The sequence below is a fragment of the Caenorhabditis remanei genome, chromosome I, assembly GCF_010183535.1.
Source record: "Caenorhabditis remanei strain PX506 chromosome I, whole genome shotgun sequence".
Lineage (NCBI taxonomy): Eukaryota > Metazoa > Nematoda > Chromadorea > Rhabditida > Rhabditidae > Caenorhabditis > Caenorhabditis remanei.
The window spans coordinates 14,172,418-14,191,329 of record NC_071328.1 but is presented as its reverse complement, the minus strand read 5'-3'; the positions used below and the strand labels follow the sequence as shown (position 1 = coordinate 14,191,329).

Here is an 18,912-nt window from a genome sequence, read left to right as displayed (position 1 = left end):
GGATATTGAAAATTGTGATTTTCTGACATTTTCAGATGTTATGATGCAATTTCCAGCAAAAAGTTTTTTGCATGAAAATTACAATTTTCAGCCAAAAAATTAAAGAAAATTGCAATTTTTAAAAAGTGATATTAAGTGAATTTCAGCAGAAAAAAAAACAATTTTCAGCAGTTTTTCCAGATTTTCAGACACTTCTGATGCAATTTCGAGTGATTTTCAGACATTTTTCCGCAAAAAATCTCAAATTTTCAGATTTTCAGACATTTTAAAAGCAATTTTCAGTGATTTTCAGTGATTTTCAACTCAAAAACATCAATTTTCAGACATTTTCTCTCATTCTCTAATTAGTGTCCATATCCCCGTCTTCTCCATCATTTCCAACATCCGACGGTTTCAACTCATCCAAATCTTTGGCTCGAATAATTGGCTCTCCGAATACATCGTCCTCTTCCAGAACCAAATCACTCGATGACTTTACATTGATCTTCGTCGTCGAAACGATCAAATCGATCGATCCGATCAATGAGGAGATCATTTTCTGCACTTCCAGCTCACGGCTTAGTGTCGTTTTCAGTCGTTGCACTTGTTTCACAACGTTTTGATCCAATTTTTCAGATGAGTACACGTCTGCAAAACATGAGATTTGTTGCGATTATTTTACAACCGAATCAAAGCATCTGGGGCGCCTTTGGCGCTTTCACTTCAAAAAAAATTTCAAAAAATTGTTTTCGACCGTTTTTCCAAGAAAATTGGCGCCTATTTTTTACCAATTTCAGCCAATTTTCAAAATTTTCGATTTCAGCCAATAAAATAAAGTTTCAGTAAGAATTTTCAATTTGTTTGAATTCACATTGACTGAAATCGGCTATAAACAGTTCATCAAATAAGCTTAAAATAGCCTAAATCAACTAAAAATGCACTCAGAAAACCGTTGAGAATTGGTTTTGAAATCCATTTAAATTGGATGAAATTAGGCTCCGCCCACTTTTACAGCAAGAATGGAAGTAGAAATGGGCGGAGCTTCCCAATTAGGCTCCGCCCCCTTTTTTTCTACCGACTCACCGAAATATGCGAGAGCGACTTCTCTGAGAGTGGGGAAATATTGAGTTTTGAAGAGATGATGGTTCAGGAATCTGGAAAAAACGGGAATTGGGAGTTCTGGCGTGACGTGGACGCGTTTTCTTGTGAAAAATTGCGATTTTCGAACGAAATTTGGGAATCTGGCGTGTTTTTGACGCGTTTTTGTTAAGTAAAAATTCCGGTTTCGAGCGAAATTCAGACAACTGGCGTGCCTTTGGCGCGTTTTTCTTGAGAAAAAATGATAATTTTTATCAAAAAAGCCGAATTTTGACTCATTTTTCACAAATTTTCAGTCAAAAACGCGAAATTTTCAGCCAATTTCTTTCAAATTACAGATTGTTTTTGACGCGTTTTTAAAGTAAAAAATTGCGCTTTACGAGCGAAATTTCGATATCTGGCGTGTCTTTGGCGCGTTTTATGAAAAAATCGGTTTTTAATGGAAATTTCGATATCTGGCGTGTCTTTGGCGCGTTTTATGAAAAAATCGGTTTTTGATGGAAATTTCGATATCTGTCGTGTCTTTGGCGCGTTTTATGAAAAAAATCGGTTTTTAATGGAAATTTCGCGCTCTTCCGAAATTTGTGTTCGATGGAGCATGTTAGCTGGGATAGAAGACGAAAACTAACATCAACAAATTCTTCTGCACACTGATTTCCTGTCCACCGAGTGCTCTGTGAATGGCTCCACGCATCACGATGACACGGAGATAGCTGACGATTGCGGCGTCGACACTTGAACGGAATTTTCCTGGAAAAAAAGAGCGAGTTTTGTTAGAAATGGGCCCAAAATCAGTCAAAATTGGGTTAAAAACTGTGACAAATCGGCTGAACTTCGGCCTAAACCACATCTGAGCCAACACGAAATTACGATTTCACCTAGTTTTCTCGATTTTCATTGAAAAAAACTGGAAACTGATGAAAGGTGTCCTAGAAATGGGTAAAAAATGAGTGAAGCTAATAAAAATCGGCCAGAATCGGAAAAAAATTCTGAAATCGCCGGAAAAGCGACCAATTAGCGGTAAACACGGATCATTTTTTGAAAATTTCGGCTATTTTACCAACTTTTCATCAAAATTCCAGAAAAAAAACTCGAAAAGCGTCGAAGTCACGCCAGATCTAGAAATTTCCCTCTAACAAGGGAACCTTTTTCATACACGGGTTGAGAATTTGCTGAAACTTGGCACACGTATACTTTCGACTATGCTCAATTTAATGGCGTTGTCAGAATTTGCAGAGTTATGCTAATTGGCTAGAAAACTCGATCTGAAAATTCTGGAAATCCACGCCTCATTTTGTCCGCGTGGCATCCCTCTCTTGATTCTCCTTTTCACAATACAAAAAGCAACGAAAATGGCGCAGTGGTAGTGAGGGGGTGTGGTATTGGGAAGGTGGTGGGTACGGTTCCTCTCCCCCGACATTCTTTTTTTGCATTTTTGAATTTGAATTTTAAAGAGCTTCTGATTGGCTTAAAATACATTTTTTTTTGGATTTTGAATCATCGAAAATTGATGATTGTGTATTCAGGAAGCAGTTATGACGAAAAACGAAACACTTTTTTTTTGAGAATTTTTCGCTTCCGACCATCAAGAGGTGGGCAAAGTAGTTTTTTTCAAAAATGAAACTATTTTTCTTCTGATTTGTTCAAATGATGTATTTTCAAAAATTTTATTTCAAAGTATTTTTTTACCTAGTCCACCTCTTGATGGTCGGAAGCGAAAAATTCTCAAAAAAAAGTGTTTCGTTTTTCGTCATAACTGCTTCCTGAATACACAATCATCAATTTTCGATGATTCAAAATCCAAAAAAAAATGTATTTTAAGCCAATCAGAAGCTCTTTAAAATTCAAATTCAAAAATGCAAAAAAAGAATGTCGGGGGAGAGGAACCGTACCCACCACCTTCCCAATACCACACCCCCTCACTACCACTGCGCCATTTTCGTTGCTTTTTGTATTGTGAAAAGGAGAATCAAGAGAGGGATGCCACGCGGACAAAATGAGGCGTGGATTTCCAGAATTTTCAGATCGAGTTTTCTAGCCAATTAGCATAACTCTGCAAATTCTGACAACGCCATTAAATTGAGCATAGTCGAAAGTATACGTGTGCCAAGTTTCAGCAAATTCTCAACCCGTGTATGAAAAAGGTTCCCTTGTAAGACCTCATTTTTCCACTCAAAAACGCGCCAAAGACACGCCAGATGTCCTAATTTCATTCGAAAACCGCTTTTGCGATTCATACAAGTTTCAGCTATTGTTTTCTCGATTTTAATCGGGAAATACTTAAATTTTTTAGATTTTTCTGGAATTTCCACAAATTTCAGTCTTTTCCTCGATTTTTATTGCAAAATGCTAGATTTTTCTAGATTTTTCACAAATTTCAGCCATTTTCCTAAAAATTTTTATTGAACAAAAAAACTGGAATTTTGTTAATTTTCTGGATTTTTTCACTAATTTCACTCATTTTTTCAGGATTCATCACAAATTTCAGTCATTTTCCTATATTTTCATTGAAAAAAAAACTGGAATTTTCCAGATTTTTCAGGATTTTTCACAAATTTCGGCCATTTTCCTCAATTTTCAAGATTTTTCACACAATTCAGTCATTTTTTCTGGATTTTTCACGAATTCCAGTCATTTTTTCAGAATTTTTCACAAATTTCAGCCTCACTTACCTCCAAAAAGAAGTCTAATCACAGCAGCATGTTTATAATTCGTCAACATTCCATCAATCTTGGGTATTTTCAGCCGATCCGCACTCTTCGCCACCACCTCAACTTTCTGCGTCTCTCGATCTTTTTCAGCGAGTTTAACGGGCGGCGCGGCGACTCGAATCATCGCTTTCTTATCTTCAATTAAAGCAGACGCCGTCGTCTCTTTTTTGATCTCAGCTCTCCGATAGAGTGCCAACAGATTTCCCATTCCAATCGCCATCGTTTCATCGTCTCGGGAGACGTCTAAATCCAAAATTGGCGATGGCATTGACCACGAGTGAATCAGTGAGTAATTCGTCGTTCGGAATGCATTCACTCGACGATCGATTCCGGCGGTCAGAAGACATGTCGATCTGGTTGCCAAACGGAGAGATGTCACCGTCTTATAGTGAGCTTGGAGAGCCGTCAGCGGGCGGCCGGTGGTCGTGTCCCAGATTCTGGAAATTACAGACTATTAGGAACCATTGAATTTGTTCAGTCGATTCAAGAAAGGCGTCTGTTCCATATATTTCAGACATGATGGACGTGAGCACCTGGCGTGTCTTTGACGCGTTTCAGTTGAAAATGGGCTTTTTTGGACGAAATTCGGACATCTGGCGTGTCTTCGGCGCACATTTTAGGATAAAATGAGATTTCGAGCAAAATTTCTATACCTGGCGTGTCTTTGACGCGTTTTCCTGATGGAAAAATGATATTTTGTACTAAATCTGGACATCTGGCGTGTCTTTGACGCGATTTTACAGTGGAAGATTACGGTTCGAACAGTGGAAGCTGGCGTGTCTTGGCCGCGTTTTTGAAGAAAATTTCACTATCTGGCGTATCTTGGACGCGTTTTTATAGTGAAAAATGAGGGTTTTTGTACACAATTTCGATATCTGGCGTGTCTTTGACGCGTTTTTGAGCGAAATTTCATTACCTGGCGTGAATTTGACGCGTTTTTTGTTATAAAGTGACGTTTTTGGTTAAAAGACTGTTGGTTTAAAGATGATTTTCAGCCTAAAAATGGGGAAAAAACGCGTCAAAGACACGCCAGACACAAAATTTTCGCTCGAAAACCTCATATTATACCAAAAAACGCGTCAACGACGCCACATTTCGCTCGAAAACTGCAATTTTTTCCATTTTCTGTAAATTTTCCCAAAATCTCGTTAAACCCCGCCTCCCCATCTACTAACTTAACAATAAGCCCCTTTTCAGCTTAAAAGTGGAAAAAACGCGCTAAAGTCACTCCAGAAATAGAAATTCACTCAAAAATCGCATTTTTCAATAAAACGCGCCAAAGACAAGCCAGATATCGAAATTTCGCTCGAAAACTGCAATTTTCTCTATTTTTAGTCAATTTTCCGTCATTTTTCAACCCAAATCACTCCTGAAACCCCAACTAACTTAACAATAAACCCCTTTTCAGCTTAAAAGTGGGAAAAACGCGTCAAAGACACGCCAGACACATAATTTTCGCTCGACAACCTCACATTATACTAAAAAACGCGTCAAAGTCACGCCAGTTATAGAAATTTCGCTCGAAAACTGCAATTTTCTCTATTTTTAGTCAATTTTCCGTCATTTTTCCACCCAAATCACTCCTGAAACCCCAACTAACTTAACAATAAACCCCTTTTCAGCTTAAAAGTGGGGAAAACGCGTCAAAGACACGACAGACATAGAAATTTCGCTCGAACACCTCATATTATACCAAAAAAAACGCGTCTCAAACGCCCCAGATGTCCAAAACTGCAATTTTCTCCATTTTCAGTCAATTTCCATTCATTTTTTCCACCCAAAACCCCAACTAACTTAACAATCGGGCCCGCCGCAGTGGCAATCAACTGTTCTCCGGGCAAAAAGAGCACCGATTCGACGGGATGCTCACAATCCAATTCCATCGTTTTCTCCTTGCTTCGAATATCCCAAAGACGAACTTTATGATCGTATCCACCCGTCAGAACGCAATGATCATTGATCGACGAGACGGCTCCACATCTGATCGCGTCGTCGTGCGCCTGAATTTCGACGAGTGGCACCGCGTTGACACCGTACGCCGTGTCTGCGACAAGCCATTGTTTGATTTTTCCGTCGTCGGCGAGTGAGAAGATTGTGTCGCCTCGTGGTGAGAAATGGACAGATTTGACGGTCGATTGGGAGGCTTGCATCACGCGGAGAGCAACTTTCGATGTGCCCGTCGTCTTTTCCACGTCGAAGATTCGCACTTTTCCCTCGTCACCACCGATTCCTGAAATCATAAATTATTGGTCTGAATACCAGTAGAAAACGATAGGAATTCGCTTAGAAATTGGTTAAAATTGGCTAAAATTGGCTGAAATCACTGAAATCGGCTGGAAATCACCAAAAATCTCTCAGAAATCGGATAAAATTTTGCTCGAAAACAGTATTTTTTCACTAAAAACGCGCCAAAGACACACCAGAGTTCAAAATTTCTCTTGAAAACCGCGCCAAAGACACCTCACGAGCCAAAGATACACTAATTTATGTGTTTTTAGCCGATTTCAGCCAATTTTAACCGATTTCTAAGCTTTTGCTGAAACTTTATTTTATAGGTCTGATTTTCAGCAGAAAGCGACTGGAATTCGCTCAGAAATCGATTAGAATTGGCTGCAATTTGGCAATTTTCCACAATGAAAACGCGCAAAAGACAGATTTTTTTCGCTCGAAAATTGTGATTTTGGTCAAAAACGCGCAGAAGTCGCCCCAGCCGATAAATGAAACTACGTGGTTTCTATCCTTTTCAGCCAAAATTTGTGGGGTTGGAGTGACGTTGACGCGTTTTCTTGTAAAATAAAAATTGAAGCCGATTTTCAACGTTTTCTAAGCGAATTTTGATTGTTTCCAATCGAGATTTCAGCTATTTAAAAGCTATTTGAACTGTTTTTTGCCGATTTCAGCCGAATTTGATGTTTTCTAATTGCTTTAAGCTATTTTTAGCCATTTCCATTCGGAAAAAAGCGTGTCACGCCAGAAACCGAGTTTTGCTCAAAAACCTCAGTTTTCCACAAAAACGCGGAAACTGTCAAAATCAACCCCCCACACAATTCGCTGTAACACTGTGAAATGCGCCGAAGTCGCGCCAGATCTGTAAAAACGCGCCAAAGACACGCCAGATGTCCGAATTTCGTCCAAAAAAGCTCATTTTTCACAAAAAACGCGTCAAAGTGACGCCAGGTGCTCACCTAGAAGTCGTCCATCATGTCTGAAATCGATGGAACAGACGCCTTTTTTGAATCGACTGAACAAATTCAACGGTTCGCAGACAGTCGTATCGTAGAGTGTCAGACGGACACTCGAAGTCGTCGCCACGTGGAACGGCTTCTTCGGTGAGATTCTGACAGAAGAGACGACCGACGGCTCCTGGAATACAGTCAATTGTTGCATTCGTTTCCAGTAGATGACGTCATCGTCGAGCAGAATTGTCTCCTGTTTTCGGGAGAGAAATTTCTCCGCTGGTAGATATGGTTGAGCCATTTTTTACGCTGAAAATAGAGAAAATAGGTGATAAAAAAACGGAAAAAATTCAAGAAATTCGAAGAAAAATCGATTTCCAGTCGTTTTTTTTACGCTGAAAATGAGTAATTTTGCTAAAAATGCGGTACAAGACACGCCAGATATGGAAATTTCCATTAAAAACCGATTTTTTTTTTTCATAAAACGCGCCGAAGACACGCCAGATATAGAAATTTCGCTCGAAAACCGCAATTTTTCACTATACAGCACGTCAAAAACACGCCAGATATAGAAATTTCGTTCGAAAACCGCAATTTTTCACTATACAGCACGTCAAAAACACGCCAGATTCCAAATTTCGTTCGAAAACCGCAATTTTTCAGTAAAAACGCGGCAAAGACACGCCAGATTCCAAATTTCGTTCGAAAACCGCAATTTTTCAGTAAAAACGCGCCAAAGACACGCCAGATATCGAAAACTATTTATAGTCACACGGTTAAGACATTTCCTAGGGTATTTCCTGAAAATTGTGGAAATTTGGTAGGAAAATAGGCATTTTTGAACGGAAAATACGGAAAAAATCAAGAAATTCGGAGAAAAGTCGATTTTCAGACATTTTTTACGATGAAAATGAGTAATTTATCTCAAAAACGCGTCCAAGGCACGCCAGCGGTTTTTGAACCTAAAATGCGGAAATATGCGATTTTCAGTCAATTTTTAAGCTGAAAATGAGGAAAAATTTGGAAAAAATACGAGAAAATGTGAGTTTTTGACCGGAAACAGTGATTTTTAGTCATCTCTGCCAGGAAATGGGGCTAATTGATAGGAAAACAGCGATTTTTGACGGAAAATACAAGAAATTCGGAGAAAAATTGATTTCCACCCATTTTTTTCTGAAAAAAAAAACGCATTTTCAACCGGGAAAAATCTAATTACATCCAATTTTTGACCAAAAAAACCCTTAATTTGGGTTTTACAACATGATTTATACATTTTAGCGGAAAAAAGTAAGAAAAATGCGAACTTTTGTCACTAAATCTACATTTCTATCGGAAAAACGTAAATTTTTGCATTAAAAACTATAAAAAAATAACTTTTCCTGCGAATCGACATTCCTATCCCAATTTTTATCGAATTTTTTTGAAAACGGGCTCAAAATTAATGTTTTCATCGAGTTTTTGGATGAAAAATGAAGATTTTAATGGAAAAAATCAGCCGCTGGCCTAGAAACCCGGCCAGCAATCTTTAAAAATGCGTTTTTAATCAAAAAATGCAAATTTTTACGGATAACCGCAATTTAGACAAAAAAAAACAACAAAAAAAGATAAAATCAGTGCTGAATAACACAAAAATCTATTAAAAAAATCAATAAAAATCAATTATTTTCAGAACAATTTTCTTTTTTTCAACACATTATAACATTAATGAATGAATAACAATAACAATAAAAGAGAAACCAAAACAATTTTAAAAAATCTGTAATTTGAAGGAAATTGGCTGAAAATTCGCATTTTTGACTGAAAATTAGTGAAAAATGAGTATAAAAATCGGGTTTTTTGATAAAAATTATCTGAAAAACGCGCCAAAGGCACGCCAGTTGTCTGAATTTAGCTCGAAACCGCAATTTTTACTTAACAAAAACGCGTCAAAACCACGCCAGATATCGAAATTTCCATCAAAAACCGATTTTTTCAAAAAAAAAAGCGCGAAAGTCACGCCAGATATAGAACTTTTGCTCAAAAACGCACTTTTAAGTCGAATTTGAGCGTTTTCAACTAAATTTTCAGTCAACTTTCATCTTTTTTGATCGAAACTGGTCGAAAACGAGTGAAAAATTGTGAAATGTTACCATTTTTGATGAATTTTCAGTATTTCTTCTTTCACACTCAATTTTGAGCGTTTTCATCTAAATTTTCAGTTAATTTTCAGCTCCAAAAGTGATTTTCAGCCAAAAAAAAAAACGAAAAGGTGTCTATTTTCTTCTCTTCCCCAACATGGCCAACGCCTGTTTCTCCAAATCTTCTGTATCCATAGGCTCCGCCCACTCGTCTCCATCATCACTCTCTTCCTCCGTCTGTCCATATTTCCGTCGGACGGCATCTGGATCCGGCAACCACGAGATATCAGGCTCATCGTCGTCACTCTCCATATCGTATTCCTCTTCTTCTTCCTCCTTCTTCTTATTCTTCTTCGCCAATTTCTCTTGTCGACGTTGCTCGCGGAGCTCCTGAATTCATAAAATTTATTTAAGATATGAAATTTTGAAGCGTCTGTTCCATATTTGGGTCGCTGGGGAGACGTTGACGCGTTTTTATAAAAATGCCAAATTTAAAAAATGTGCCGATTTCTGAGCGATTTTCAGTCGATTTCAGCGATTTTAAGCCTATTTGATACGATTATAGCTGTTTCTAAACAATTTTTGGCTAAAAACGAAGTTATCAAGACAATTTCTTTCCGTTTTTTTGAGTTTTTTTAAATGAAACTTTGAGTTTTTCGACAGAAAATAGTCCAATGTAACTGAAATTTCAAATTCCAGTCGAATTCATAAAAATCCTCTGAAAATGGTCAAAAATTGATGAAAAATGAGGCAAAAACTCATTGACTACACCTCTCATTGACTACATTATCTCATTGACTACACATTCTCAATGACTACAAAGTCTCATTGACTTCATTTTTCTCAATGACTACACTTTTCTCATTGACTACACCACTCATTGACTACAAAATTGGAGAAATTCTCTCATTGACTACATATCTCTGAAAGACAGTCCACTAGACCATCTGAATTTATAATATATCTCAGAAGCCTTATCTTCCAAGCAGGACAAGAAATAGACCAAAATAGGAACGAGTTTTTACCATTCTCTTAGGCTTAGGTTTCTTAGAAATTCGGAAAAGAATTGACAAAAACGAAAAACGAATAATTACCGTTTTTGTCAAATTTTTTCCGAATTTCTAAGAAACCTAAGCCTAAGAGAATGGTGAATAGTGGTCCCCCACAAAAATCACACAGATTGGGTAAATGCTCGAAGGTTACTAATTTTAACTTGAAAAAATTGTGAGTATCACGTTCTTTTTGTAGATGTAGTCAATGAGAGAATCCCTCGAATTTTGTAGTCAATGAGAAAAGTGTAGTCATTGAGAAAAATGAAGTCAATGAGACTTTGTAGTCATTGAGAATGTGTAGTCAATGAGAGGTGTAGTCAATGAGTTTTTGCCGAAAAATGACCCGGAATGGAGCTCAAAATCAGTTTCGAAAAGTCCCCCGAATTCATGAAATTTGACGAAAAATCCCTTGTTAAGTTGAAATCATCATTTTCAGATCGTAAATCCCTCGTATTTCATCGCTTTCTAGAGTTTTGGGGGAGATATTTGTAATTTTCACCATTTTTTTTGGCCTTTGGACGAAATTCGGACATCTGGCGTGTCTTTGGCGCGTTTTTACAGATCTGGGGTGTCTTTGGCGCACATTTCAGTTTAAAATGAGATTTCGAGCAAAATTTCTATACTCCTGGACTTAGGCGCGTTCACTTCGAAGCTGGCGCGTCTTGGGCTTGTTTTTATAGTGGAAAAAGAGTTTTTTCAGCGAAATTTGGAGGCTGGCGTGTATTCGACGCGTTTTTATAGTGGAAAAACAGGTTTTCGAGGGGGAATTTCTATATCTGGCGTGTCTTTGACGCGTTTTCCTTACGGAAAGTGTAGTTTTCGAGCGAAATTTGGTAGCTGGCGCGTCGTTGGCACATTTCCACTTTTTTCTAAGATTTCGTCAATTTTCACGAATTTCGGCAACCGATTTTGAGCTTCATTTATTATCGAAATAAAAAAGTTCCGACATTTTTTCCTCGTCGGTGTTTGCGGACTCAAGCCAAAATTATCAAATTTTGGCTTGAGTCCGCAAACACCGAGGGGGAAAAATGTCGGAACTTTTTTGTTGCGACAATATTTTCAGGTAATTTTCACCATTTTATGACCAATTTCGGCGGATTTTAGACCATTTTTGGTAGATTTTAACCAATTTCGGCGGGTTTTCCCTCAATTTCTCACCTTAAACCTCTTTCTATCGGCCTTATCGCCACTCTTCAACTCTTGCCGCGCTTTTTCAATATCCAATCCATACGAAGTGATCGTCGACGGTCCCTCTACAGTACCCTCTTCCTCCTCATCGAACGTTTTTTTCGTGTTAACTCTCAATTTCTTATTCAGAATCTTCTTCGCCGCGCCCACTTTCGTCAACGCCTTTTTCAGTGGTTTTCCCTTTTTCAGAGTGATTTTTTCAGCATTTTCAGCTGGAATTTCAGCCTTTTCTTCGGGAATTTCTGGATTTTCGCCTGTTTTCTTCTCTTTCATCGTGAAAATCTCATCGTCATCCTCATCGATAGCGAATTGTCCGATGAGGGATTCGGTGGTTTTCGGGTCTTCTGAATCCTCGACGACTTCTGGAGCCTCCTTCGTCTTCTGAGCTTTCAAAAACCTTAATCTTGGCACTGAAACCAATCCAAACGAGTCGGAAAACGCGGCGACGTTGATCTGTAAATTACAGACTGTAATTTGAAGGAAATCGACTGAAAATGTCGCGTTTTTGACTGAAAATGAGGTAAAAATCGAATTTTTCACTCTAAAAACGTCCAAGACACGCCATCGAAATTTTGCTTAAAAATCGATATATCCACTATAATACGCGCCCAAGACACGCCAGATATAGAAATTTCGCTCATAAATCGATTTTTTCACTATAAAAACGCGACAAAGACACGCCAGATAAAGAAATTTCGCTCGAAAACGGATTTTTTTTTCATAAAGCGCGTCAAAAACACGCCAGATATCGAAATTTCAATCAAAAATGCACTTTTCTATCGATTTTGAGTGTTTTCAGCTAAATTTTTCAGCCAACTTTTAGCTTTTTAGACCGAAATTAGTCAAAAACGAGTGAAAAATTGTGTTTTTGTGCAAAAGTAGAACTTTTGACTGAAAATTAGTGAAAAATAAGTTAAAAATTGTGGTTTTTCGGACGGAAATCAAGTTTTTAGCTCTATTTTCAGCAAAAAGCGATGTTTGACACGATTTTGAGCGTTTTCAACTAAATTTTCTTTAAGCTCTGAAGAGATTTTCAGCAGAAATAAGCCAAAACAAATAAAATAATTACCGAATTCACGTCGAAAACCCGTTTATCTCTCATCGTGTGAACCGCCCGTAGATACGCGACAATCGACTTCTGAGCCCATTCTTTGAGCTCTGGCGACTCGGCGAGCATTGCTCTCAGTTTCTGTCTCACGTCTGTCACGGCGTCCGGATGGATTTTCAGCTCTTCGATTGGAATATTGTGCTTTTCGAGTTTCGCAATCATTGGGGATTCTTGAGACGACGTGACCATCAGCAGAGAATTTCCAGAATCATCCATTCGAGCACTTCGACCAACTCGATGGATGTAGTCATCGATTTGGGCAGGACAGTCCATCTGAAACTTTAAAAAATTAGGATTTTAGAGATGATTTTTGCATAAAAATCGGACATCTGGGGTGTCTTTGGCGCACATTTTGGTATAAAATGAAATTTCGAGCAAAATTTCTTTACCTGGCGTGACTTTGACGCGTTTTAGTGAAACATGAGCTTTCTTGGACAAAATTCGGACATCTGGCGTGTGTTTGGCGCGTTTTCCTGGTGGAAAAATGATATTTTGTACTAAATCTGGACATCTGGCGTGTCTTTGACGCATTTATACAAATCTGGCGTGACTTAGGCGCGTTTTCACAATGTTACAGCGGATTGGGGGTGGTTTTGGCAGTTTTCGACTGTTTTTCGGAATTTGTTACCATTTTAGCCAATCTCAGCCGATTAGAACCGATTTTTGATAGATTTCAGCTGTTTCTAAGCGATTTTCGGTCTTTTTCAGTCGATTTCGATGGTTTTTAACCTAAATTTGATCGATCTTGATAAAACACCGTCCGGTTCTCGGTTACAGTGAATTTCCGAAAAACTGGCGTGACTTCGACGCGTTTTTGGATTGGTAAAAATATTACGAATCGTGATTCAGAAATATCCCGTGATTTTTATCATTTTCAGCCAAATTTTGAGCAGCTGGAGTGACTTTGGCGCGTTTTTATTGTTTTAGCCGATTTCAGCCAATTTAAAACCGATTCTTGAGCGAATCTTAGTAATTTTCTGCTGAAATTCAGACCAATTAAATAAAGTTTCAGCAAAAGCTCAGAAATCGGTTAAAATTGGCTGAAATCGGCTAAAAACAGTTCAAATAGTGTGGTTTTGGCTCGTGAGGTGTATCTGACGTGTCTTTGGCGCGTTTTTGCGTGAAAAAATACCGTTTTCGAGCAAAATTTAGAAGCTTGAGCTTGATTTTATCCGATTTCTGAGAGATTTTTGGTGATTTCCAGCCGATTTCAGCCAATTTTAATCGGTTTTAACCGATTTCTACGCGAATTCCAGTCGTTTTCTGCTTAAACCAACCTGAATAACCCAATCGATATGCTCAAAATCGAGCCCTCTCGACGCGACGTCCGTAGCAATCAAAACGGCGGCTTTCGCCTCATCGAACTTAGTGAATGTCTCAATTCTCTTCTTCTGATTCATCGTTCCCCACAATCCCATCACAGGTAGTCCGGGTCTCAATTGGGAGAACACTTCCGTCAGAAATCTCGCTTGCTTACAACTCGACACGAAAACCAACGATTTCTTCTTTTTGTGAGCCTCGATAAACGACCAGAGAGTATTGATTTTCGACTCTTCTTCCACAATCACGTACGACTGTTTCAGATTGTCTGGAGTCGCTGCGGAGGCGTTCTCATGGACTGACACGAATACGGGGTCCTGGAAAACAACACACTTGCAAATTTACGGCCCGGTGCGGCCCGGCTTCAAAAAAACATACTTGCAAAATATCGGCCGGTAGAAAAAGTTGCCGGCCCGGAGTGAAAAAATGAGCACAAATTTCAAATTTTCAAATTTTTGTTCTGTGACCCGGGCCGACCGGGCCGGGCCGGTGAAAATTCTCAAATCGGCCCGGCCCGGCCCGTTGCAAGCATGCAAAAAAGGGTACCTATTTTTTACCGAATTTTTTCATTTTTTTTGAAATTTCAATTTTTTGATGCATAACTATTATCGAAATAAAAAAAGCTCTGACATTTTTTACCGACGCGTAGTTTGCGAACTTAGTGCAAAATTTAATAATTTAGCACTGAGTCCGCAAACACGCGTCGGTAAAAAATGTCGGAACTTTTTTGTTGCGACAATAGCTTTTGATTGAATTCTGACGCATAGTCGAAAATTCGACATTTTTGGGAAAAATTCAAATTTTTGTTCAAAATTTCAGTTCAAGTTTTTTCAGACAGGCCTTCGGGCCGGACCGTGAAAATTATCGTCATGGCCCGGCCCGGCCCGTTGCAAGTATGAAAAAACACATTTTGATGATATTTTCAGCCAAAAACAGTCTAAAAATGCAATTTTTCGTTATTTTTTCAGGAAACGGGTTGAAAATTCTAAAAATCGTTTAAAATCTTGGATCCTGGAATATATGGAAACGAATTGACTCTGAATTTCAAACTTTTGATGCTTTTTTCCGCTCAAAACAGTCTGAAATTGGTTAAAATTGACTAAATTTATGTTGAAAACAAATATATTTTTTTGAAAAACAGTTCAAAATCGTCCATTTTTTCAGCTTATCAAACTTAGAAATAGCTGAAATTTTTTTCATATCTGCATCAAGTTCTTGATTCCTCTATAGAGACTCCTCCCATTTTTCAGTTCAAAAAAACTCGAATTTAAGCTCCAACCTGATCTAGAAAAGTGGGCAGATCCCCTCATTAGCCACGCCCATTTTTCTCCTGATCTCACCCCCCTTAAAAAGAGGCGGAGTCAAGTTAGGATTTCAGAAAAAACCAGATTTTCAATCGATTTCTTATCCATTTTTCCACAAAATGATATTTTCAGCTCAAAACTGTCTGAAATAGCATTTTTTGCGTTATTTTTTTACAAAACGGATTGAAAATTTAAAAAAAAAGCATTCAATATATAAATAGCTGAAAATCTGGTTTTCAGAGCAAAAATTTTTGTTTCAGAGATTTTTTTTTGCTGAGAATTTGCGATTTACTCGAGGATTTCAACTTGAAGCTATAATAACTATCGGAAATTGTCAAAATGAGATGAAAAATTATGTACAAATTGGAAAATAGTTTCTTTCAGAAAAAATGGGTCAAAATTTGTCTGAAAAATGAAGATTTTCAACTATTTTTTGACGTGAAAATTCAGATTTTCAGTAAAGTAATGGCCTTTCACGTGAAATGGTTTCAATTGAAAAGAGAAAAAAACGACTGCTCCATATATTTCCTCAGAAAATTTATTTCCATGTTGAAAATTGATAAAAACTCTTGAACGATGTCGAATAATGGCTAAAAAGAGGAAGACGATTCTAAAAGTAAGGACAATGCAGACAAATGTGAGTTGCTGGTTAAATAGGGGAAGTAGGGAAGTGCGCTCTATGGATAACATGTAAGGAATATGCAGATCTCCTTAACCATTATACTTCCAGACCGTCTCACCCAATCCATTAGCGGCCACCTCCAGATGACGTCACCGATCTGCCGCCTCCTGATCTCTACTACTCTCTCGACTGCTCTTCAGGCTCCGCCCTTCTTTCCTCTGATCTCGACTCTTTTGACTCAATAAATCTATTCTACTTGAACTATTGTCTTATGTTTACGTTATCAAACCTCCCAGCCCGGCTGCCCCGCCTTCGGCGGTTCATCAGGCTGGCCTATTCTCATTAACGTGTCCTCATGGCCGAGTGGTCCGAGGCGGCGGTCTCTGCACAAAGAGCGCAAGTTTGATTTTGGGCCCGGATTTTTTGTCTAAAAAAGTGGTGTCAGTACTTAGGCCAAACGTTGTCACCTGTGTTTTAGGTCACAGCTCGAAAAATGACTGAAATCGACTAAAAACTATCGGAATTTGCAATTTTCCGAGTGTTTGGAGAACAATATGTCTGAAATTTGCCATTTTTTAGACACGTTTGAGCCATTTTTTCCGGAATAACCTCGACTTTTTCGGTTGGTGCATCATTTTTCAACTGCTTTGACTATTTCAGATAGATATTATTGCGTCAAGTTGGAATTCTCGAGTAAATCGCAAAATCCTCAGCAAAAAAGCTCTGAAACAACAATTTTTGCTCTAGAAAACCGGACCGGGCCGAAAAAGGTTTTTTTTTCAAAAAATGCACGATTTGAACGGTTTTTGAGAAGTTTCAACCCGTTTCTTGAAAAATAACGCAAGAATGCATTTATAGAGTGTTTTGAGCTAAAAATTCGAGTTTTGATGATTTTCAGACAGCTTGGAGCTGAAAACTTCGAGTTTCAATGATTTTCAGACAATTTTGAGCTGAAAACGTTGAATTTCACAGATTTTGAGTAATTTTTTGCGCTAAATTCTCGATTCCTTACTCACATTAGTACAAACTCTACACAAATCCTTAACATTGCGTGTCTGTGTGGCCGAGAACAACAGAGTCTGTCGTTCACTCGGCAAATTGTTAACAATCGAGTTCAACTGCTTGGCAAATCCCATATCAAGCATTCGATCGGCCTCATCCAACACAAGAATTTGCAAAGAATCACAATTCATTTGTTCATTCTCATCCATATGTTGTAGAAGACGTCCTGGTGTACAGACGATAATATTGATTCCAGAAATTCGATTCTTTTCGTAAGACACTTCACTTCCACCGATAACAAGACCACACGAGAATCCGTGATGCTTTCCGACGGCGTTGATCGTCGAAAACGTCTGAAGTGCCAATTCTCGTGTCGGTGAGATCACGAGGGCACCTAAACCGTATTCTGGAGACCATCTGGCACGCCATAGAGCCTCCAGAATCGGGATAACGAGAGCCAATGTCTTTCCGGAGCCTGTTTTCGCGGCTCCCACGACGTCGGCACCGGAGAGTGAGTGAGCGATAGTGTCACGTTGGATTTCTGTTGGTTTGGTGTATTCGTTCTCTTTTAGACCTTCTTGGGTACGCCATGAGAGTGGAAAGTCGGTGAAGCGAAGGAAGGTTCGAGAGCTTTTCTGAAAATAGGGAATTTTTTGATTAAAATTCCCTTTTTGGGCTCAAAAAGGACCGTTTTTGACCATTTTTGGCTCAAAAATTGTCAGAAATCACTTTTTTTTCCCTCAAAACCAAATTTTGGGTCGAAAAGGTTAGAATCAGTTCATTCTGCCCGAAAAATTGTGAATTTTTATCGAAAATTTGCGAAAAAAGAACCATTTTCCATGAAAAAGATAAAAAATTGAACAAAAACATTGATTTCATGTGAATGCTCAACACGTCAGGTTTTCGGTGGAAAAAACTGAAAAATACAACAAAATAAGCGAATTTTTCGCCAAAATTGTACATTTTTCACTCAAAAATGATTTTTTTTTAAAAATCTCAAATTTTCAGCGAAAAAGTGAGAAATATATCAAAAAAAGGCACTTTCAATGGGAATTTTCATCTTTTTTGTTTTTATTCGTTTATATCTCAAAAAACGGGTTTTTCAATGTCAAAATACCATTTTCGGAGTTAAAATGTGTTAAAAAACACGAAAATTGATCTGAAAACCCCAATTTTTGAGTATTTGTCTGGTTTTCGGTGAAAAAAACCACAAAATTAGCTTTTTTTTAAAGTTTCGCTGAAAATTGCTCAAAAATCTCAAATTTTCACCGAAAAAGGTAGAAAATACATCAAAAAATACAATTTCATTGGGATTTTTCGTCTAAAATTCCATTTTTTCAAACTATTACCACAAAAAAACGGGTTTTTAAATGTCAAAATACGATTTTTGGCGTTAAAAAATGAGAAAAAGTCCAATTTTTGAATGTTTTCAAAATTGCATTAAAATTATGTGTTTTTTAAAAATGAAAATTGCTCAAAAATCTCAAATTTTCACCGGAAAAAGTGGAAAATACACCAATGAATGAGATTTCGATGGGGGTTTTTTTCAATTTAAAATCCGATTTTTGGCTTAAAAATTGGTCTAAAATCCCATTTTTCAAGAATTTCCATCCAAAAACCAACCTTTTCCATCTCCTTATACTTTGTCTGTAATTCCAGCAACATCGTTTCCTCTTGCTCCTTCAAATCCTGTTTTCTCTTCTTCTGAAGTCTCTTCTCCTTCAGAATCTTCTGAATTCCAGCGTCATGCTCTCCGTCGAATTTCCGCTTCCGTTTTCCGCCTTTCCAGCTGTGTTGTCCACCATTTTTACCGTTTGTATGCGGCATTTTTGGCTGAAATTTTTTGGCTGAAAATCTGGAATTCTAGGGGTGAAAATTACAGAAAAAAAAGGGCCAAAAACCACTAAAAATCGGGGGGAAAATCGAGTAAAAACTGACAGATTTTCATTAATTATAACAAAAAAAACGTCCAAAATCCAAAAATCCACCGAAAATTCGAGAAAAATTATAATTTAAAGGCGAAAAACGAGTATAACAAAGAGAAACCGCGTACTTTTAAGAAATCTCTGAAGGAGAGGAATGCAGCAATCGCGCTCTACTAAAAACTTCAAAATTTGAAATTCAGAGCCCAATAGAGCGCACTTACCACATTTTTCTCCTTTCTAATAGCTTTTTCACTCAATAAACACGAAATCATTGCTATTTTTCTATTTTTTTCAGAAAAGTCTCTCAAAA

General features: G+C 37.9%; 2 protein-coding genes across 2 annotated transcripts; both read right to left on the bottom strand.

The window, feature by feature from the left end:
- Positions 1-340: 340 nt before the first annotated feature.
- Positions 341-7,265, bottom strand: GCK72_003112 (uncharacterized protein; the record flags this gene model as incomplete). Its single annotated transcript, XM_053723822.1, has 6 exons — positions 341-627; positions 1,063-1,133; positions 1,707-1,827; positions 3,750-4,225; positions 5,583-6,018; positions 6,974-7,265. 6 exons carry the CDS (start codon positions 7,263-7,265, stop codon positions 341-343), a joined length of 1,683 nt encoding a protein of 560 aa, XP_053592467.1.
- Positions 7,266-9,216: 1,951 nt separating this feature from the next.
- On the bottom strand, positions 9,217-18,504 carry GCK72_003111 (uncharacterized protein; the record flags this gene model as incomplete). The annotated part of the gene is made up of 6 exons (XM_003090487.2): positions 9,217-9,471; positions 11,292-11,774; positions 12,391-12,702; positions 13,707-14,066; positions 16,692-17,312; positions 18,301-18,504. The coding sequence occupies 6 exons, from the start codon at positions 18,502-18,504 to the stop codon at positions 9,217-9,219; spliced, it is 2,235 nt and encodes a 744-aa protein (XP_003090535.2).
- Between the last annotated feature and the right edge of the window lie 408 nt (positions 18,505-18,912).